This window comes from Pan troglodytes, chromosome 12, assembly GCF_028858775.2.
Source record: "Pan troglodytes isolate AG18354 chromosome 12, NHGRI_mPanTro3-v2.0_pri, whole genome shotgun sequence".
NCBI lineage: Eukaryota > Metazoa > Chordata > Mammalia > Primates > Hominidae > Pan > Pan troglodytes.
Window position 1 is genome coordinate 64547603 of NC_072410.2, and position 23691 is coordinate 64571293.

Sequence of the window (23691 nt, forward strand, 5' to 3'; positions counted from 1 at the left end):
ATTAGTTTGCATCCCGCATTCTTGGCTCATGAACATGTGTGATGATCCAAAGTTCATAAGAAATATTAAAAATGAATAGCATCCTGACCCTATCTTACTGTACATGCATCAGGAAAAAAATGCCCTCCACACTCTATTTTTGCATAAGGATAGTGGTCAAGGAAGACATGGATGCTGCGTTGCCTGTCCACTATTCTTGCTAATAACGGCAGTCTAAGATTTCCACCACCCGCTTAAAAATGCTCGAAATCTTAATTTTTTTTTAAGTTGGTGTTGGTCTTTGGGAAGATGGCAGACTAAAAGAAGAGGTGTAACTTTTAAAAAATGATTTTTTTTTAACCTGGATCTCTGGCATAAACTCTTTTATTTTCTGTAAAGAACTGTTTCCATGGATTGAAATATCAGCACATACAAATAACCTGGTTAAATCGAAGACTGTTATCACCAAATTATGGCCAAATTGGTAGGCAAAAACACAGGGCAATATCTAAAGAAAACCTGGAGAAAAGAAGCAAATGATGGCTTTCTCATGAGTAACATCAGATTAGCCTTTACCCTAGTCACATCTCTATGACAGTAGTGACTGCTTTCTTTCATAGTACATAGTAGGCCACAGATCCTATTTTTCTCTGTGAGACAACAGGTCAAAAGAACTTGGAACAAACTTTTTTGGTGCTGAGTTAGGCGAAATGGGAGTTAAATATAAGGAAGAAGAAAGCTGTCAGACTCATTTTGAGACCTAAAACAACTTCATTCGATAGAAAAGTATCATAGAAGGTAATCATAGGATAGCAGGGATTATGTTACTTACTTTTTGACTGTTTGGAGTATGGACATTTATACTCTGTCCTTTTGTGGAAAAGTCCAGTGGTCCTAAAGGTATTCCATGAGGGTTCAAAATTTTCTTGAGGGCTTGATAGTTTGGCTTTTCATCATATGCTAAACTATGAGCACATACCAAAAATTGGGCTATTTCACCTGTGAATTATTAAATTTTTTACATGTCATTCACAATTGGCAAGAATTGTCAAGACTCCAGTAATCTTAAAATCTTTCTGTTATCTTTGTCTTTTACACATTTACATCTCCTGAAGAAACTAAAAATGAACAATTCAATCAAAATAACTTTTTAAATGATATTTAAAAATGACTGAAATATAGTGACCTACAGAATTGATGAGACAAACTAGTAATGTTTTTAACATATTTTTGTTGATATGCTTATAATTCACTGATCTTATGAGAGGAAGTATATTGTAATAATTATAGTGATTTTGATTTATGAGGTGCAACTATTAAGGACTACATAAATAATACAACTGACCATACTTCACACTTTATGTTGAACTTCTAAAAATTCAGTTAAAGTGTTACTTATTATAAACCTCTTTATTTCTAAGGAAAAAAACCTGCAAATTTTAATTAAGGCTTTGATTTTGGGATTATAACCGTATATTTAGAAAGGACCTTGAATTCCATGTTGTTAGCTAAGATTGACTTTAGAATGCATGAAACCTCCCTCATGTCCTCCATACCTAGCTAGCCTGGTACACAGCCTCGTGTTTTTGATTTTAGAGCAGTGGGAGGAGGAGTTGCCATCTTTTATTTTTTCTCTAGCGTAAAGAAATGTTCCCCTAGAACTACATAGTAAACCCCCTTTCCACAAAAAGGTTAAGAATTACCAACTTTTAAATACAAACAGAATTAGTAACCAACAGTTACAAACATCACTGCATTAAAATATTTGTAGCTTGCATTTCTGTTTCATGTTGAGGTTCAACCTAAAATTGGAATAGAAGTGGTGATAATACCAAATACTATTTAAAAACTGGCATGTTTTCATTTGTTCACAGAGATGTTTAGATATGCCTTTCCCTTTCAAAAATATATTACTGACTCAAACTCAAGTACTTCTTACTTTCTCACTTAGTTGCTTATATCCATGGTGGGAAAACCTGGGAAACTTCATGCGTTGGCAGGAGTGACTTCCTAATCCTTCACTTCCCCTCTAGGCCTACCTCCACTCAAAAGAAAGGAAAACTGCAGAGGCACTGGGTTTCACTCCCTATAGAGAAAAATTTCAAAAGGAATAGTCATCATCGCTTTCCCCCTATTAAAGTTAAGAGTGACCACTTTCACCATATAGTACAGAGCTATTTCCTGGGAACATGAAGCTAACGTGGTTAAAATGTAAACTCTTGGTTCTGGGCTTTTTTTCCTTGACACTGTAGCAATTATGCAACCTGTTTTTTTCATCTCTTTTATTTTTATCAAATTCTGTTATCTAGCATTCGGTCAACCAGATCTCTGTTAACTAGCAAGTGCTGCTATTTTATCACCATATTTATAACTGATGCTTCATGCAGCCCCTTCACAGGGGCTCGGGGGTATCCAATTTCTAAAGGGATGATTAAAAGATTAAATTACATTCACTACTATTTTAATATAAATATTGTTGTTTTATGGTCCTGTGAAGATTGGTAAGCCAAGTTTGGTACATATTACAATTCCATTAACCAGAATATCCAAAATGAGGAAGAGAGTTGAATGTGCTGGGAACAAATCACTGTTACAAGACAATGGAAAACTCCTGGCACTCCACCAACTGATAGCAGCTGTGCTGCAAAGCCTTCATGGGACTGGGGTTTGGAAAAATGAGGTACCAGTGAGGTAGGAGGGGGAGAAAATAAAAAGAGCCATTTCCATTATAAATTTATTATTACAAACCTGAAGCGTAGATATTGTGATGTAATACTGGTTTAAATGTTAGTCTTTCAAGATCTGGATTTATTATATTAAGTACATTTTAAAATTTACTAGCATATTGCCAGAACTATAAAGCAAAATGCCTTTAGTATGAAATTATATTTTTTAATCATCTGCTTTTTAAGCCAGTGAAGTATTAAGTATCATTACTATCAAGAGATAGAAACTTTTGAAACTATTATTATTATGCTTAGTTGGACATGTATGCTGCAAACTTCTGGCTGTTTTATTTCATAAAATGTTTCGGTAATAAACTTTTGTAAATCAGTTCCTTCATTTTCATGGTTGTGTTCTTCCTAAGCACAACCTCCTAATTTAAGAGACCTTCATGTAATATTAAAGTTTCAACACTTTTTGCTTTAGAAACAGAAATCTGCATTTTATAAATAATAGTATGGATTCAATAAAATGGTTTGTGCTAAGAAACAAAAACTGGGCGTGTCTCCCATCTAGATTACTCATCTGACTCAAATCTTTAACAATAGAGTATGACATAATATACACTGCCCACAAGCATTTATCTTGTACAATTCAGGGCATCTGGGCTTTCTTACCCTAAACTGAACAGTTCCTTTTTCTGCAGGATTGACAAGAAAGGTAAGAGATATACATACACACACATATATATGATATATATATATGATATATATGATATATATTATATATATGATATATATACACACATATGATATATATATGATATATATGATATATATGATACATATATTATATATGATATATACACATATATGATATATATATTATATATCATATATACACATATATGATATATATGTTATATATCATATATACACAAATATGATATATATAATATATATGATACATATACACATATATGAGATATATATGATATATATACACATATATGATATATTATATATCATATATATACACATATGATATATAATATATGATATATATACACATATATATGATATATATAATATATGATATATACACATATATGATATATATTATATATGATATATATACCATATATATGATATATATACCATATATGATATATATACCATATATGATATATATACCATATATGATATATATATCATATATATATGATATATATATGTTAATGACATCTTCCCATGTCTCTTTCTGTCCAGTTGATTAAAAGATAAACTATACGACTTGGTAAAAGTGCCAATAAGGGCCAGGCACAGTGGCCCACACCTGTAATCCCAGCACTTTGGGAGGCCAAGGTGGAGGGATCACGAGGTCAGGAGTTCGAGACCAGGCCTGGCCAATATGGTGAAACCCTGTCTCTACTAAAAATACAAAAAGTAGCTGGGCATCGTGGCACGTGTCTGTAGTCACAGCTACTTGGGAGGCTGAGGCAGAAGAATCGCTTGAACCCGGGAAGGGGAGGTTGCACTGAGCCGAGATCGTGCCACTGCACTCCAGCCTGGGTGACAGAGCGAGACTCTGTCTCAAAAAAAAAAAAAAATGCCATTAAGAATATTAGCCATAAAGGAGTACTGCCATTTTGACCAAGTTATTGACAATTATGAAAACAAAAATTTCATCTTGCAACCCATTCCCACAATGAGGATCTCTCCTGTGTGGCTCCCTCAATCTGATGAAAAGTACTAGAGAAAGGGCAAAACAAAAGACTCATGTGTGGATAGGCTTATTGGACTTGCAAATGGAGAGGGGAAGTAGAACTGGCTTATTCTTTCCTTTCCTCCACAAATGAAAATTTTGGTTTCCAGTGAAAGAAAGGCTGTGAATATAAGTTTAAGATGAGTTAACTCTCTAATTCTCAACCAGATGGAAACAGATGCTATTAGACCTTAGCTAGAGAGGTCAGTGTACATATCTACTTTCAGAAGTCAGCTGAAAGCTAACTTTGAGATTGTCCAGTGTAAACAGAAAACAAGATTCACTCTGATTATCTATCTCTGAAAAAAAGCAAGACTGATGGTGGGCACTGGCTTTTTCGTATAAGACAGTCTAACTCAATTGTTAAATTAGTGTTGAATAACATGTTGTGTATGCACATAAAATGACAGGAATGTGGGTAATTACTAGTTGACGTGCTATTTTATACAATATGTATTGATAACATTGTCAATTAAAAATTCCATTGTATACTAACTTGAAAATATGAAAATATGAAATATACCTCCAAATCCCAAAATCATATGCCTTTGCTAATAAAAATTTTTTTTTGCTGGCAGTTCAGTCAGCATAATTCTGGTCTAAACAGCATTCAGTGTTTAATGATTTGGTTTTTTAAATGACTGATGAAAAGTAGTTTTTCCTTAGGTCAACTTTATCTTCTTTCAACAATATATAGAGGAACAAAACCAGGAAGTCTTAACTCTAGAAATACCAGATACGGTTGACTATTAAGCCTGTGCATGATTCTCAAAATAGAGATCTTAAAAAAAACAAAAAAAAAAGCACTAAGCAGAACCTAGAATTTTCCACCTCAATATCTTCTTTTGAGGTTTTTTGTGTTCTAATGTTAAAGATGATTTAAACATTGTGTTCTTTAGCAACTTATTTGCAACATGAAGAGTTCCCTCCTTCCCACCCTGATGGGAATAGGAGCAAGTGGGTTAAGCAAAAGCTACCAAACGAGAACGACAAATGTGGCAACCTGTAAATCGTAAGAGAAGGTTGAAGTTATTATTTGACTTACAGCAACTGCTTCCAGAAGGAGCCCATTTAAGCACTGACTGGGGGAGCTCGTCCAACAGACTAAAACAAAATAAGGTAATGCACAATGAACATGTTTTCAACCCTGTGATTATTTTGACTAGAAAACAAAACACTCTATGTGTTGGTAGGTCACCAAAATTGTGACTTTCAATGCTTTTTTTTTTTTTGTCACCCAACTATAATGGATAGGAAAGTAAGCAGAAGTAGAGGAGAACCCTCAATGCCCGCAAACTAATTTTATATCAATAACCTAGACTAACGTAGGGGCAGAAAGGTGTGATCTCTTTTCTCACCCACCATAAGGGTTGCAGCCAACATTCCTATAACAAAAGACCAGTTAACAGGAGAAAGTATAACAAATTTATTTAATTAAAGTTTTATATGACACGACTTGAGAAATGAAGACCAAAGACCCAAGGAAGTCTATCTTTATGCTTAGGTTTGATGAAGAATAGACAGCTGTGTAGGAATGTGACTGGACAAAAGGGTATGTTCTAATGGTACTGAACTGGGGCGGGGGGATCCAGCAAAGCCTGTCCATATTCTTGATGTGTGTAGCATTTATTCCTCCTGGGGATGGGGCAGGACCCCTTTGGAATGAGGGTCTTAAAGGGAGAAGGGAGAGGGTGACCTTCCTAAGTTTAATGCCTTGCTTGGGGTACAGGGGTTCTAGTTTCTATAACCCGCTTTGGGGGGTTTCTATGACTCTCTTCTTGGGAGGAGAAGGGATGGGAGACAAGAGGGCAGGAGAAGGTCAGAGTGAGACTTGGCCTCTGAGGTGGCTTCTGGGGCCATCCAGTCTCTTTCAGTTCAAAGGTCTCAGCGTGCCAAAGCACCACACTTTGGGGTATTGCTCTCTGGGCCCCAATACTAAACAAGATGGAATTACAGGAATTATAATATAAATGCTTTAACTCAAAGTTTATGTATGCAGAAACACAGAAGTAGTAATATTTACCATGATTTTTTTTCTCGAAAACAACAATAAAAAATTCATGCAAACATTGTATCTAAGTATATATGTGCATTGTTCTCCATTGGGCAATATTTTATGCTGTCCCATGATTAAACAGGTTTGTGGGATGCTCAACTGGTAAGTATAATGCAAATATTCCAAAATCTAAAAATATCTGAAATCTGCAACACTTCTGGTCCCAAGCATTTCAAGTAAGGAATACACAACCTATAAAAACATTCAACTAAAATTATTTACATGTGTGAGTGAGTCACCACCTCTGGCATAGGCAGAGTAGCAACAATACACACATTGATCCAGCAGCATGCTATGTCAGGAAAATAAAAGGCATAAGGGAGATACAGTGTCTTGGCTGAATATACAATCACGCCCTTATGGGGAATTTCAGTGTCATACCTTCTCAGCAAGTTGAATAAATTATGATTATGTATTATGTACTATAATAAGTTTGAAAATGTCTTTGGTTTATCTGAATTATAAACTTCATAATATGATATTAGCTTTACTAGTCTATAGGTTTACATTATTAATCAAGTCAAAATGAAGGTATTGACATATGTAAGAGTCCCCAAAATGTAAACAGAAGTTATGCTTGATTTATTAGCATTATACATGTAAAATAATAATTTTACATGACATCCTATTATAAATATGCATAAGCAGGTATATTCATTATAGATACCTACAATGAATGTATCTATATATGCATATTGATAAAAAGTTAAAGCAAGTCATATTAGTCTTATCAAAAAAACAAATATATAATCATTAGAATTAAAATGTTAGTTTTTTAAAATAGCATCATTACTTTATTACAGTATTCTAATTAGGTAAACTAGTTGGAAAATTAAATACAAAAACTGTTTATACATCACTGTGTTTTGACTTGACCCATATTTTGAAATGTTACATGAAAGTTAATATGGACACATCAATCACTGCAGTAAATAACTGGTTTAGTTCTAATATAGATTTATATAAATGTTTTAGTTTTGGGTAAGGGACTAGGATGATCAAAATTCTGAGTGGAGAAATGTTTCATATATGTCAGTATTTACAAATGTAATATGTATTTTTCTGAATCTGCAGGCTAATCTTTCTCAGTATTAAGAACTGATGCCACACTGAATTTAAAGATAGATTTCTATGAATCAGCTAATTTTCCCCGGGCTTTGTACTCTTCTGTTGTGATTGTCCTACTTAAAACTTAGCTTAGCTGCTGCTTTTGCTACCTGTGGATAACTACTGTTGAGCATATCTTGGTATATAATGAAAAACTGGCTATTCTGTGCTCTATGCAATTGACTTTTTCTTAGGCCTGATCAGTGAGAGAATTGTAAAACAGTAACATAACACACCCTGTTCTTAGTCTGACCTAATTTTTATGCTAGCCGAATCCAGGTAATAAAAACTGAATGTAGAATATTAAAAATGTTTATCTGGCTACAAGATTATCTCATATAAATAGCTCATGTAAAAATTTTGTTTCTTAAGAAAGAAAACATACTTCCTCCAAGACAGAAATAAGAGGTATGTTGCTCTCACTTGAAAAATATAAGCCCTATTTGTCCCATTTCACAGTGCTGTTTTACACAGTTAATATCAATCGTACCAAGCTCAGACTACTTCAACATACTTGTACAATGCTAATTTGAAAATATTCTTCCTTGAAAACACTACCACCTAGAATCTAAGCTTTGGAAATACCATGTAAAAGAACAGATATTTCACTTTATATTTTGCACTGTAATTCAAGTACATGTCTTTTTACAATGTTATCTTAATGGATTTTATGTGTTAGTTGTTTGGTTTTTTTAAAACATATTTTTCAAACTAAAGAAATTTGCTTTGGTTGTCATGTTGGGTGAATGCCAATCTTCTCTGTGTTGTTAGCTCCCTTTAATGTATCCCTTCAGACCTGGTGCAGTACATGATGAAATACTTGAAAATTTGTACTTTGTTTTAGCAGTCTGCACAGCCACAGGGTCCTTCAGGTTCTGTTCCCAGGGAAGTTTCCCACACAACCACCGCAGCATGCAGTAGCCGAGGATCTCAACGTCACTTCGTCTGGACAAGGCTATAGGAGTAAGCATTAGAGAGAAAGATAAGGGATAAGCAAGTCCTTGAGAAATGGAGAAATCTTTGGTTGAACTACTACTGATGAAATATGAAAAAGCCAAATAGGCAAAATGTTTTATTTGTTCAGCTGGAATAAAACTTAAACGCCCAAGCATTTGGCCCCAGTCCACAGACAGGCAGTGACTGGTTGCTGTTGAAAGTAAGGGTCAGTTTCCTCACCTCCTCCAACTTCATCTTTCCTTAGTCTGGCCTGTCACATGAACTTGATCCCCATGGCCTCTGACATGATCCAGACAACCCATAACCCAGCACCAACACTTTCTCAAAGAGCCAAGCAGTAAAACAAAGAAATAAATGTCTGCAGCTAAATTACTAACATATGTTCCAGGAAGTCCATAGGGTCTGCATTGGTCATGCAGAGACCCTCTGAGTGCAGACTAAACACTGATGGCCTTTCCTGTTCCACTCACACTAGCAGCACTTGAAGTTGGAAGAATATGACAAAACTGCCATCTAGTGTGCAGTATTAAAAAAAGGGTCTTTCTGAAGATTTTTCAATCACATGAAAATACAATAAAAATATATCTACTGCTTTGGATACAGGGTTCTACAATTTTACAAATATTATTTTTAGACATAAGTAGCAGCAAGCTAAAATTCTGGTCCCATATCTATATAAAAGGGAGGCAATGGTATCAGAGGCTGGGGGGAGAGCCAAATAGAGGCCTTCAAAATTTAGAATAAGATGCCTTTTCCTAAAAAGTACATTAAAAGCACATTTTCAGGCCCTTGTATCATTTTATATCAAGCTATTAAATGCTGTAGTCTAATTTCATAATTTATATATATTTATAAGTACCTTATATAAGAAGATGGACAATGAAACCTAGGAAATGTATGAAATATAACTGATACATATTAACAAACCACTGAAATAATTATTAAAACATCAGCAAATACCTGTAAAATAAACTCATTTTTGTAGTCATTCAAAATTGTTATAAAACAATAGGCTGGTATTTACATTTCTGTCATTACTCGAATGTTCATCTGTGTAGGGATATATAATCTCCTAAGAGCAGTAAGTGGCTGTTAAACCTGCTATAAACAGGTATCCTATTTTATTATCTTTCATGAAATAAACACTGAAAAGTTACTCAGTGAACTTAGTTTTTAATTTAAAAAGTCATCTACTAAGAACAATGAAGCCAACACATCGTAACTACTTTTGGTTACCATGTATAAGTTATTATAAAAGCAGAAGACATGATTAGCTCTTACACTCTAACTGCTATTAGCGTATTGGATTATTAAAGGCCCTTCAATCTAGCAGAATGCTACAGTCCCATGGGTGCCATTTACTTTCTGCACAAGCTTCAACAATGTCCTAATGCAAGACTTGGCTCTCATATTAAAATAAAAACACAATCTCTACCACAGTGTTCTGTAGTGATTTCTTCAGTAATAAATCTCCCATTAATAATGGAATGGTTCCACTTGTACAGATGTGTTCACAAGTCTCCTTTCTATTATGGCAATTCCTGATTACCATCACTTAAAAAATCTCATATCCTCTAATTTTCAAAAAATGATATTCTGGCACAGTGTTTGGATGATATAAGCTACACACAAGCGGCCCTTTGAGGAAAAATAATCAGAATTAAAATAGATTGAACCTTCCTAGCCATTTCCCCCTACCCCCCAATTGAGGGATTAATTGATATGAAGCTGTAAGTAATGACAAGTCATTTAGATTTCTGAAGCCAATCTTTCATAAACTGGTCTTCATTTGAAATAGCCCTTTGAGAGTTAACTTTACTTCACTATTATAGTTTGGTCTTACCTAATTAAAATACATTATCACATTTTTCAATCTTTTATTTTCTTTTTTGCACATAGGTATTAATAACTACGGTTAGGTGAATGTTTTGCCACTGTTTCTGATAAGTCCTACATAAATGCATGCAGTGATAAAAAGAACACCCAATAGTCACCCTTTCCTTTCCCCCCACTGAAGAGTGACTAAAAATGTTTCTGACTACATACATCTACCTGAAATTCCCTCTCAGAAAAACAAATTGAAAAGTTTGAATGTTTAGTGAAGTTAAAATCTTAGACTTTGCCAATGATTGTCTTCTTTCCATCTACTGTACACAGAGGAGTAATTTTAATACCTGTTAAATTAATTAAAAACAAATGTTCTAGATGACAATATTAAAATCTATGTATGCAAGTATAGTTTACACAAAGAACTGATTATAGTCTGAGACTATTAATGTCTAACTATAAAAAATTTTTTTTAATTTGAAAGTTGCTTCTTTAATTATACAATTTTCAAATTCATTTTAAAACATATTAAGTGAAGCAGTAAATAGAGCTCTGGACTAGGAATGAGATCCAATTCTATCCCTGCCACTAATATTTTACATTTTCAGCTCTAAAATCAGATGATACTGTGCAATATATTTCTTTTTAATATATTTTCATTCATTTGAATAGAAAATACGTTATGCACTGTTTTGTTTCTGAGTCATGTATTTGCACAATTTATTGTAATACATAGGGTTCTTCAGTGGCATTTGGTAATTAATGTAATTATGGACAGTATATTTTCATGCAGATGTCCTAAAATGAAGTGTTTACTTATTATTGCTTGGAACTGTAATGAGATTTAGTTTAGATTTCTAAACTTTCTCAAGTTAGTTTCTAAATATTATTAATAGCATCTAACTTATATTGAGCTTACCAATATGCAGTAATATACATCACTCTTTTTGTTGAAAGCCTGTGGTATTCTCAAATGTTCTACATTTCTAAATTATAAAGTATTGCCAAAGTAAAAACAATTAGAAAGAAATAGGCACAGGTGAGGATTTAAATTCTATTTAACTAGAAAGAAAATTTTAGAAATGGCTGATAGTAGAACGCATAATTAAAATAAAAACAATTGATGTGATTTATGGAGAGCCGCTACTATGCCTGGCACTCTACCTGCTTTTTATTATTTCATCTCATCTTTCAAACAATTTAAAGTAAGTATTAGCCCTACTGACAAGTAACAATATGGAGTCTCAGAGAGGTTAAATAATTTGGTCAATATCACAGAGCAAAAATTAATGGAGCTCAGCACTGAAATCCAAGTCTTTCAAAAACCAAAGCCCGTGCTCAATCTCGCAATTACTTTGTTGCCAGGCGCCGTGGCTCATACCTGTAATCCCAGTACTTTGGGAGGCTGAGGTGGGCAGATCACCTGAGGTCAAGAGTTTAAGACCAGCCCGGCCAACATGGCGAAACCCCGTCTCTACTAAAAATACAAAAATCAGCGGGGCTTTGTGGCACACACCTGTAATCCCAGCTACTCAGGAGGCAGAGGCAGGAGAATTGCTTGAACCCAGGAAGTGGAGGTTGTGGTGAGCCGAGATAGCACCACTGTCCTCCAGCCTGGGCAACAGAGCGAGACTCCATCTCAGAAAAAAAAATAATAATTACTTTGCCTCCATCATTAGTTTTAATACCATTCAAACAACATTACACACAGGACTTCCATAGTGAGGAAGGTATTTGAAGCAGGCATTTAAACTTAAAGCACCAAGACATACTGACACAAAAATAGTTGTTTTGGCAAGGAATAAATGAGTGGAAGATCTGGATATCTAAGCTGCAGCACTGACCAAATTTTTCATGTTACTATCCTTTCATGAAACTATTTCTTTCAAGTTATTTCATTCCAATAAAGAAGGATCTTTAGTTAAAATATTTAATTATAAAGTGACAAACGGTCCCTCTAAACTGGTATAAGAACAACAGATAAGTTATCTTAGCGAACTAGTCCTTGGTTTAAAGACAAACTGGAATAAAATTAACTAGCCCAATTCACAAAATGGACTGAAAGAGGAATTGGGAGAAAAAGAAAAGTCTAAGTATTAATTCTAAGATTTATCTCCCTGTTTGCCTAAAGCGTTTTCTGTTTATTTCTTATACTGAGTAACATTATGGAGTATGAAGAAAAACAGGGTTCGGTAGGAAATAATAAAGTGAACTTGAAAATTTCTGCATCAAGCAGAGTTCAAATGCCCAAAATATTAATATGTGTGCTCAGAAAGACAATAAGAAAGCAGAAAACATCTGAATAAGATGCTCACCTGACAAAGTGAATGGTGACTATCTGCAGAACAAATTTAAAGTTTATTCTTAGTTTTCCAACTGGTAACCTATGTAATTCAGTATTTTGTCAATTCTGATGTATAAAGATCCAGAATATTTTATGGTGACCATGACTTACTGCAATTTCAAAAAGGATATCAGGAAATATTAGGATGCAATGTGTCATATTTCAGATAAAATATTAAACCCAGGCCTCTCTTATTTTTTCAGTACCTTTTAAATTAAGGCCTAGTTTTGTGTGTGTGAAACTTAGGAAAAGTCATTCAATAGGGCAAATGTATCTTAGACTTGGCCAATGTAAGTATTCTTAACCCAATGAAAAGGCCAAGACATAAGTATTGCGTAAACCATGTCATTTCCCCAAGTTTGGTAGCACGAAAATACATTCTCAGTTTATTTCACATATATTTTGTAAGTTGGAGTGCTAGATTAGAGTGAAATGAAACCATGAAAGAAATAACACAAGACTTGGATTTCACATACCGTAGCAATTGGCAAAAATTAAAAAAAAGTATGCAATATATTTATTTCTTTGATACTAAACATATTAGATAAACAAATGGACATTTAAAATACAATTTAGATATCATATTTTATGGTCATCAAAGATGTCAAATTAAGATAGGTATTACAGACTCAATGCACAGGTCTGAAGTATTTAAAAAAGCTCAATATGTTAAATGCAGTATATCTCTAGAGAAATTAGGTATTGACTGCATGCCTCAGTGAGTAGAAAAATCTACAAAAATCTATACCACACATTGATTCAAATATTGCTTTTTAACATTACTAAGAATGTAACCAATTTTAAAATACTATATTTGACACAAATATAATTCTCTTTAATTATCAGACAATAAGCCCAAAATATGTCAGTGTTTATACATGTTAGTTTTTATAAAGAATAAAAAAATTATAGAAGAAATAAGCCCAACATATATTACTCTAATTTTATACTAAATGATGCACTTTAGCCACTTACAAAATACCTGTAGGTCACACAAGAGAATTGAGTTTGGAAGAATAAACACAATTTTTAAAAAAACATACAGATATGCAGATGTACAGGAGTTGTAGGAATAGTTATCCATCCATTCATCCATCTGTCCATCCATCACGATACATCTCCATGCATATCTTTTGGTAATAACATAATAGCTAATTTTTTTCCCTTTCAACTACCCTCCTTTTATGTAAATTTGAATTAGAAAATGCTTAGATGTAATGACTGAATGGCAGCTTATACAAGTTCCTTCATTATAAAAACTCAATCCATAGAAAAATGAGATTTAGCTTGAGTTTTTAAATAACCTGCTACAAAAACTAGCACAGAACAGACAGTCTGATCAGGCTAATAGCAGTCTCTATTGAGTGGCTAACTCATAAGTCAGTTTTACATTGAAGCTTGAGTATTTCTCTTCAGGTCTCTTGGCCTGACCAAGAAATAGACCTGGCACTTGGCAAATGCTCTGGCACCTAGAAGTTCTATATCCTAGTGACTTTTTTTTTTTTTGCTTTTTGTACTTTATTTTGCACTATTTTTCCTCAGTATTTGATCTCATAGTTGGACTGAAAAAAAGATTTTTCTGAGATTACATAGTGGCTGTACTGAAAGTAAACACATGAATATTTATGAATCTGACCTGCATTTTCCTATAGGCTTTATGGCATTGTTTATTCTGGTTTCTAGATATGGCTAAATGATTATTTATTTTCTAATAAAATCCTCGACTGAAATGTTTTGCTTTGGAAAATTAAATGTAAAACATAGGAGTGAACAGTATTCAGACATTTGAGGATGTCATACATTCCATTTTATATCCCAGACTAAAACTTCACATTAAAATGTCAGCAAATATATATGTGGGTGTATATATCTATATATGTGTGTATATATGTGTACATATGTGCACATATATGTAATGTGTATATCTATATTTATATATGTATGTATATAATATATATGTATAGATATACATATAATATATATGTATATCTATACATATATATATCAATATGCCTAGAATTTTAGTGTAAATCCTATTTAAAATGCTTTAAGGAAATCTACTATTTTATAAGACTCTGGTAAAACCTTTGATAAAAATGAATGTTCATTCTATCATATAACTTTTCAGCAAATCCCAAAAATATTTAACGTAGGTTCTTCCCTGAATATACCTCCCCCAGGGATGTAATACCATCTTTCTGTGATCATTCTCAGTTCAGTCTTCTCCCCAAAGACCGAGGGTGGTGAAATCTTACCAACATATTCAACATGTATTAAGATTTTAGAATAAAAAATATAAGTAGACTAAAAAATAAAAATGTGTTCAAATCTTTCAAGAAGACAACACAATGAAAACGACACCCTAAACAATGAAATTAATTGAATAGGTCTTTCAGATTTACCACAGTCCAAACACTGACCATACCAACACATAAAAACTCTACTCCTCTTTCCACAATCACAGTGATTTCTTAGCAATTCCACTACTCAAAACTAGATCAGAGCAGTTTAGAGCTACCAGTTGAAATAAATGACTCAAACATAAGTTGGTATCATTATTAATATAACTGGACCAATGCTTAAGAACCTGTATGATGAATTTCCAGTTATACCATTATCAAAAAAGTACTTACTGTTTCTAAAAATTCTATTAGGTATAACAGAATAAAATATTTAATTCTTACATTTCTTGAGCATTTAATTCTCATTTCTTAATGTAAGATACGTCCCATATTATCTTTAAATTCTCACTAATTTATTAACAATATGAATACTGGAAAATCACACAACACTACAAAATTTCTTACTGATCATTACTTTTCTAACCAAACTATACTTGAAAAAAAATGTAGTCATTTCTTTTACTTTGATCAGGAATATAAAAGATAATTTCCGTTTCAGAAAATCAAGCCTATGAATCTTTCTGAAAGGAAGAAGTTATACTTGTTTTACTTTTGCATTGGCCTACCTTAAGCTAGTATGGGTTTTAATGCCCTGCAAAATGATCAAGACCCTCTACATTACATGGTCAATGGTCCTTTTAATAGAAAAGGCAATAATATACAGTTGTCTTCACCAACTAAAACTTGTTAGAAGGCATCAGTTTAGGGTAACAGTTCAACAACCATTAAGAAGTGCAAATATCTAATTGTCTTTTAGTAAAAATGTGGTCCTTTCAAAACTGTTTAAAAATTGTTTAGCATATTTGAAAATACTTCTATAAACAAAGTTTACAAAGAATATAATTTTGAAAGCCAAAGTTTTTCAATAATCACCATTTTTTCACTAGCATAACATTAGAATTGACTTTTTGTCTTGCTGACAGAGCAACTAAGAAAGTACAGTTGCATTGACCATATTGATTGTGAACAAAGCAACCATCAGTGGGACTTGGCACCATATATTTTCAATATTGACCTCCTACTTCCTTTTCCATGGCTTTCTGGGTCGGCTATTGGATTTGGACTGCAGTGTAATAAACAGCTAAGGTTTAATTAATGGTAAATGAATACAAGACATAGGTTATGACTTTAACTAATTAGGGAATTGTTGAATTAAGTCTGCCTTGGAATGCAAGGCAGTACAATCAATATCCAATAAAAGGACTATGTATGTAATTTACCTGCAAATGTGTTTCCAATACCATCAAAGTGAGTTTAAATAAGTAAGATATATGAAAGGCGACTGGGAGAGATTTCCACAAATTAACACTTTATGGTTTCAGAAAAAATAACCTTACTGCTGAGAGATGTATCTTCTAAAGCTTTGGTAAAGGTACAATGGAAAAACAGGAATAATTGTTCATATGTGCAACTTTTTTTTTTTTTTTTCTGAGGGGTCTTGCTCTGTCGCCCAGGTTGGGGAGCAGTGGTGTGATTATGACTCACTGCAGCCTCAACCTCCTTGGCTCAAGTGATCCTCGTCCCACCTCAGCCTCACAAGCAGCTGGGACTACAGGCAAGTGCCAACCCTTTTGTATTTTTTTGTAGAGATGGGGTTTCACCATGTTGCCCAAACTGGTCTTGAACTCCTGGACTCAAGCAATCCTCCTGCCTCAGCCTCCCAAAGTGCTGGGATTATAGGCGTGAGCCACTGCACCTGGCCCACATGCAACTTTACCAAATCTGTAATATTCACTTCAGTATAAACATTCACTGCTGACCTCCAAGTTTTACCTATACAAACTGTGGCTTTCTGGCTAAAATGAGCAGCAAGTTTTGATTACTTGACACACTTTTGCTCCTTCATCACTTGTCACAGTCTATATTTCTTTCCACTGTTAGAAGAAATATTCATTGGCATAACAGGAATTCACTACTTTTGATAAAAACCTCACCAGTGCTCTTATGCTTTAAACTGACTATGCAAAGGTCATTTCATGCAGCCTCATTACCCTTGTCTCTAATCATTCTTCTGAAATAAAAACAAGAAAAAGAAAAAAGAAACCCACCTACTCCCTTGTGGGCATCCAAGCTGGTAAACTCTATTGTCCCATTATGGCCTTTTCTAGGATTTTCCTGATACTGTTTGTGGTTCCCATTGGGACAATATCTGTAGGAAAGTCCATAATCTGCAAGATAAACCTGGAAGACAAGCACAGACAAATGAATAATGACTTTGTCCTCTGAAAACATAACCTTTATAATTAAGTCTTAAGAAACTGATAGGTTAAGAACAGCCTCAGATTTACATTTTATTAAACCAAATGGTGCCTTAGGATAAAATATGTACAACTGGGGGCCATAACAACTAACTTTTCAACTTAAATCCTTTCTTCATCATTGGCATATCTTATTTCTGAGTTGACTTAGATTTTTAATCTTTTTATTTTGCTCCTAAATTCCCTTCCCTCCAGGTGGGCATCTAGACATCATAAACCACAATATGTCTTTTTATCTGTATTCACACAGTTGAGGAGGCTCTGCTTTTTCCTGTAACCCCTCCCTGAAACATAAAACTATTTCAAGCAGGAAGGGGAGATAAGAGCAAACATTCTAAAAAGATAAAGTTGATTCTTGAACAACATGGGTTTGAACTGCACAGGTCCACTTATACGTGGATTTTCTGCTGCTTCTGCCATACTTGAGATGGCAAGACCAACCCCTCCTTCCTCAGCATACTCAACGTGAAGACGATGAAGACCTTCATGATGATCCACTTCCACTTAATAAATAGTAAATATATTTTCTCTTCCTTATGATTTTCTTAACATTTTCTTTTCTTTAGCTTACTTTATTGTAAGAATACGGTATGTATAATACATGTAACTATAGAATATGTATTACTCGATTGTTTATGTTATCAGGAAGGCTTCTGGTAAACAGACTATTAGTAACGTTTTTGGAGTCAAAAATTAAAATTATGCAAATTTTTGACTGTGCAGGGGAGTGGGGGTCAGCACCCCTAACCCTGGCATTGTCATAGGTCAACTGTAAACCTAATGTTATGAGTCTCCTTTAACAGGAAACATAATGATAGTGAAGAGACTGTAAGAGGTAATGACTCAACCCAAACACAAGAAACACCACTATTTTATCTGTATTTATGAATGGAACATCAATGCAGAACTTTTGACCTTTCATATGAATCCATATTATCACTGTTACCTTTCTAAGTCAGTTAGAATTGCAAGCAGGGTCTCCAAACAGAATACAGATTGTTAAAAGTCAGATAGCAATTCAAGTGAATTTACCTCAGATTACTTTTGGAGAGAAAAGGAAGGGGGAGAAGTAGTTTTACAGACAGAGCATATACTGAATGGAGAAGTGTTTTGACTAGACATTTACTGTGACATGTAGTCAGAAAATAGTAGTTCCCAACTGTGGTTACCATTCCCCCTCCCCAGAAAAAGAAAGCAGTTTCAACTTGGAAAATGTATCATTTCATACACATTTCTTTAAAATTAAGGGATTTAGGCAGTATTTCATAATGCAGCTTCAAGACAATAGAGTATTTACCATACAATCTGTACTTTAAAATGTATCTATTAAGAGGAAATTCTGCATTTGAATTTTAGTTTAAGTTTTTGGTTTTAGGATAGGCTCAGTAAGAGATATTTTAAACTTTAAAATATAAACAGCACAGAGTTTTCTTCATTTGTTGGAGTAACTTGCAAGGCTGTCTGAAAACAAATATTTCAGTTTGTCTCTCTCTCCCACAGATGCTGTTTCTTAACATGGCCTCAGAAGTAATTGATCTCTCTGCCCTAACTTAACTAGACATATCAGGATCAGATATGGAACAGGTTGCTTGCTTTCATTGTGTCTGATGCATTTTTGTCTTTATTTCAAGAACTAAACAGGCTTCACATTACAAAGCAGATATCAGAAAAATGAACATATTGATAATTACACAAATGGAATTGTATTTTAATATCATAGTTTACTATTTTAAAAAAGAGCTATCAAGAAGCTGTTTTATGTACTCACTAGCACAAAGAAATAAGACTTCACTTTTATGAGGTGCCTACTATGCACCAAGCAGTATGCTAAGTGCCTTACATCCGCTGATGCTGTAAGTCCCCTTATCTCCATTTTATTCATCTGGAAACTGAAGTTTAGTGAGGTTATGTGGCTTGTGTAGTAAAATGAAGTCAGGAATCTATGGCAATTCTGACTCTAGAGCTTTTACTCTCAATCACTGTCAAAGGGCAATAGTACCAGTCAAGTTAAAAACATAAGACTTTATTCGAGACTACTGCAATAGGAGAGAGGCGAGTGCAATATAGATGAGAGTTTGAACTAAACTTCAGTGAAACAAAAGGTGGGAGTTTTAAAGCACTGGGGTGAGACAGTAGAAAAGTACCAGAGGATGTTACAGCAAGGCTGGTCAATGTGATCATGCCATCTATGTTTGCTAATTGGTACTAAGGCTCCTACCTCCCACAATGACTAATATCCTGCAAAGGAATGACCATCTTGGGTTATACAACTGGCAGGTGGCTGATAGAAAACTTGTATCTCAAAGGGAAAGAAAAGAATTTTCAATTTCAAGTATTCTTAAGTTAATGCTCTAAGAAAAGAGACGTCAGGGGCCTACAGTCAGGAAGAAGACTGTCAAGTTGTGTCAAGCTAAGGGGAATATTAAGGCTGTCTTTGTCATCACTAAGCTACAGGCCTCTGGGTTGTGCTAGGTTGCTCAAACCTTGAAGGGCATTGTAGGGTTTACATTTAATATAAAGATGAAAACCTGGCCAGGCATGGTGGTGCACATTTGTAATCTGAGCTACTCGGGAAGCTGAGGCAGGAGAATTGCTTAAACTCAAAAGGCTGAGATTGAGTGAGCTGAAGATTGTGCCACTGCACTCCAGCCTGGGCAACAGAACAAGACTCTGTCTCAAAAAAAAAAAAAAAAAAAAAAAAAAAGAAAAGAAAAGAAAAGAAAAAAATAGACAAAAAGCTAACAATACAAAGTAGACATACATTAGCTATTTACTGACTGTTTCAGTCCATGAGTATTTCAGACCTAAAAACATTTTACAACATGCATGGGTGCAACCTTGAGGAGCATGCACTCTAAGAAAGAAATCTCTCCAACAACACTTGCTGTTTTCCAACCAATGAGAAATGTTCTTGGAGGTCTTTGTAGGAAGTTACAGGTAGGATTCAAATAATCACAAAAAGCTATTGAAGACAACAGCAGAGTTGAGACTCCTTTAGCAAAATGAACAACCATCCATCCCCACCCTCAACCTTCATATAAACCTTTTTTTCCTAGTTTGGACTTTTATCCACTAGCTTAGCATATGGTTCAAAATATTTATATAAATATAAATATAAATATAAAATAATATAAATATCCTTTAGAAAATTCTACGAAATATTCTCTAAGCTTCTCATGGAAGTTTTGTTACTAGTATATATTAATATATTCTTAAAATATAGATTATGGGGCACTACCAAAGAGATCTAGGAATGACTGACTGCCTTTGGTGAGTAGAAACTAAACATAAGAAGTCAAGTCACTAATCTGTCCCAAGTAATCAAAATGTTGACAAATTAATTTGACCTGTTGGGGCTCAGAAAATAATATTCCAATGTTACAGCACTTTGGCATGCTAAAAGCTTTTTTTTTTTTTTTGAGATGGAGTCTCGCTCTGTCACCCAGGCTGGAGTGCAGTGGCGTGATCTCGGCTCACTGCAACCTCCGCCTCCCAAGTTCCAGAGATTCTCCTGCCTCAGCCCCATGCCTGGCTAATTTTTTTTTCTTTTTTTTCTTTTTTGTATTTTTAGTAGAGATGGGGTTTCACCATCTTAGCCAGGCTGGTCTCAAACTCCTGACCTGAAGTGATCCACCCACCTCCGCCTCCCAAAGTGCTGGGATTACAGGCGTGAGCCACTGCGCCCAGCCAGAACTTTAAATTAAAGGAAACTGAAAGGCCTCAGAAATAAGCCTCAGAACCAAGATCTCTCTCTGTACTTCTGCTCGCTGTCTCTGTTAGGCCTCTGAGCCCAAGCCAAGCCATCACATCCCCTGTGACTTGCACATATATGCCCAGATGGCCTGAAGTAACTGAAGAATCACAAAAGAAGTGAAAAGGCCCTGCCCCGCCTTAACTGATGACATTCCACCATTGTGATTTGTTCCTGCCCCACCTTAACTGAGTGATTAACCCTGTGAATTTCCTTCTCCTGGCTCAGAAGCTCCCCCAGTGAGCACCTTGTGACCCCCGCCCCTGCCCACCAGAGAACAACCTCCTTTGACTGTAATTTTCCATTACCTTCCCAAATCCTATAAAACGGCCCCACCCCTATCTCCCTTCGCTGACTCTCTTTTCGGACTCAGCCGCCTGCACCCAGGTGAAATAAACAGCCATGTTGCTCACACAAAGCCTGTTTGGTAGTCTCTTCACACGGACACACATGAAATTTGGTGCCGTGACTCGGATCGGGGGACCTCCCTTGGGAGATCAATCCCCTGTCCTCCTGCTCTTTGCTCCATGAAAAAGATCCACCTACGACCTCAGGTCCTCAGTCTGACCAGCCCAAGAAACATCTCACCAATTTCAAATCCGGTAAGCGGCCTCTTTTTACTCTCTTCTCCAGCTTCCCTCACTATCCCTCAACCTCTTTCTCCTTTCAATCTTGGCACCACACTTCAATCTCTCCCTTCTCTTAATTTCAATTCCTTTCATTTTCTGGTAGAGATAAAGGAGACACGTTTTATCCATGGACCCAAAACTCCGGTGCCGGTCACGGACTGGAACGGCAGCCTTCCCTTGGTGTTTAATCATTGCAGGGACGCCTCTCTGATTATTCACCCACGTTTCAAAGGTGTCAGACCACGCAGGGACACCTGCCTTGGTCCTTCACCCTTAGCGGCAAGTCCCGCTTTTCTGGGGAAGGGGCAAGTACCCCAACCCCTTCTCTCCTTGTCTCTACCCCTTCTCTGCTTTTCTGGGGGAGGGGCAAGAACCCCTCAACCCCTTCTCCTTCACCCTTAGTGGCAAGTCCCACTTTTCTGGGGGAGGGGCAAGTACCCCTCAACCCCTTCTCCTTCACCCTTAGCGGCAAGTCCCGCTTTTCTAGGGGGCAAGAACCCCCAATCCCTTATTTCCGCTCCCCAACCTCTTATCTCTGTGCCCCAATTCCTTATTTCCATGCCCCAACCCTTTCTCTGCTTTTCTGGAGGGCAAGGAACCCCTACCCTTTCTCTGTGTCTCTACTCTTTTCTCTGGGCTTGCCTCCTTCACTATGGGCAAGCTTCCACCTTACATTCCTCCTCCTTCTCCCTTAGCCTATATTCTTAAGAACTTAAAACCACTTCAACTTTCACCTGACCTAAAATCTAAGCGTCTTATTTTCTTCTGCAATGCCACTTGACCCCAATACAAACTTGACAGTAGTTCCAAATAGCCGGAAAATGGCACTTTCAATTTTTCCATCCTACAAGATCTAAATAATTCTTGTCGTAAAAGGGGCAAATGGTCTGAGGTGCCTGACGTCCAGGCATTCTTATACACATCAGTCCCTTCCTAGTCTCTGTGCCCAGTGCAACTCATCCCAAATCTTCCTTCTTTCCCTCCCGCCTGTCCCCTCAGTCCCAACCCCAAGTATCGCTGAGTCTTTTTAATCTTCCTTTTCTACAGACCCATCTGACCTCTCCCCTCCTCACCAGGCCAAGCTAGGTCCAAATTCTTCCTCAGCCTCTGCTCCTCCACCCTGTAATCTTTTTATCGCCTCCCCTCCTCACACCTGGTCCGGCTTACAGTTTCCTTCTGTGACTAGCCCTCCCCAACCTGCCCAGCAATTTACTCTTAAAAAGGTGGCTGGAGCCAAAGACATAGTCAAGGTTAATGCTCCTTTTTCTTTATCCCAAATCAGAAGCGTTTAGGCTCTTTTTTATCAAATATAAAAACCCAGCCCAGTTCATGGCTTGTTCGGCAGCAACCCTGAGATGCTTTACAGCCCTAGACCCTAAAAGGTCAAAAGGCCATCTTATTCTCAATATACATTTTATTACCCAATCTGCTCCCGACATTAAATAAAACTCCAAAAATTAGAATCTGGCCCTCAAACCCCACAACAGGACTTAACCTTACCTTCAAGGTGTACAATAATAAAAAAAAAGTTGCAACTCCTTGCCTCCACTGTGAGACAAACCCCAGCCACATCTCCAGCACACAAGAACTTCCAAACGCCTGAACCGCAGCGGCCAGGCGTTCCTCCAGAACCTCCTCCCCCAGGAGCTTGCTACAAGTGCCAGAAATCTGGCCACCAGGCCAAGGAATGCCTGCAGCCCAGGATTCCTCCTAAGCCGTGTGCCATCTGTGCGGGACCCCATGGGAAATCGGACTGTTCAACTCACCTGGCAGCCACTCCCAGAGCCCCTGGAACTCTGGCCCAAGGCTCTCTGACTGACTCCTTCTTGGCTTAGCGGCTGAAGACTGATGCTGTCTGATTGCCTCGGAAGCCCCATAGACCATCACAGATGCCGAGCTTTAGGTAACTCTCAGAGTGGAGGGTAAGTCCATCCCCTTCTTAATCAATACGAA

General features: G+C 36.0%; 1 protein-coding gene across 20 annotated transcripts in view; it reads right to left on the reverse strand.

Moving 5' to 3' along the window:
• Positions 1-23691, reverse strand: part of VRK2 (VRK serine/threonine kinase 2) — a 114798-nt gene that overhangs the window by 21025 nt on the left and 70082 nt on the right. For all 20 annotated transcript variants that reach the window (XM_515492.9, XM_009442495.4, XM_009442496.4 and 17 more), the window contains 4 exons: positions 17149-17281; positions 8405-8525; positions 5453-5511; positions 812-978 (listed from right to left, as the gene is read on the reverse strand). In XM_515492.9, the coding sequence (XP_515492.3) occupies positions 812-978; positions 5453-5511; positions 8405-8525; positions 17149-17281 (480 nt within the window). The remainder of the gene's footprint in view (positions 1-811; positions 979-5452; positions 5512-8404; positions 8526-17148; positions 17282-23691) is intronic.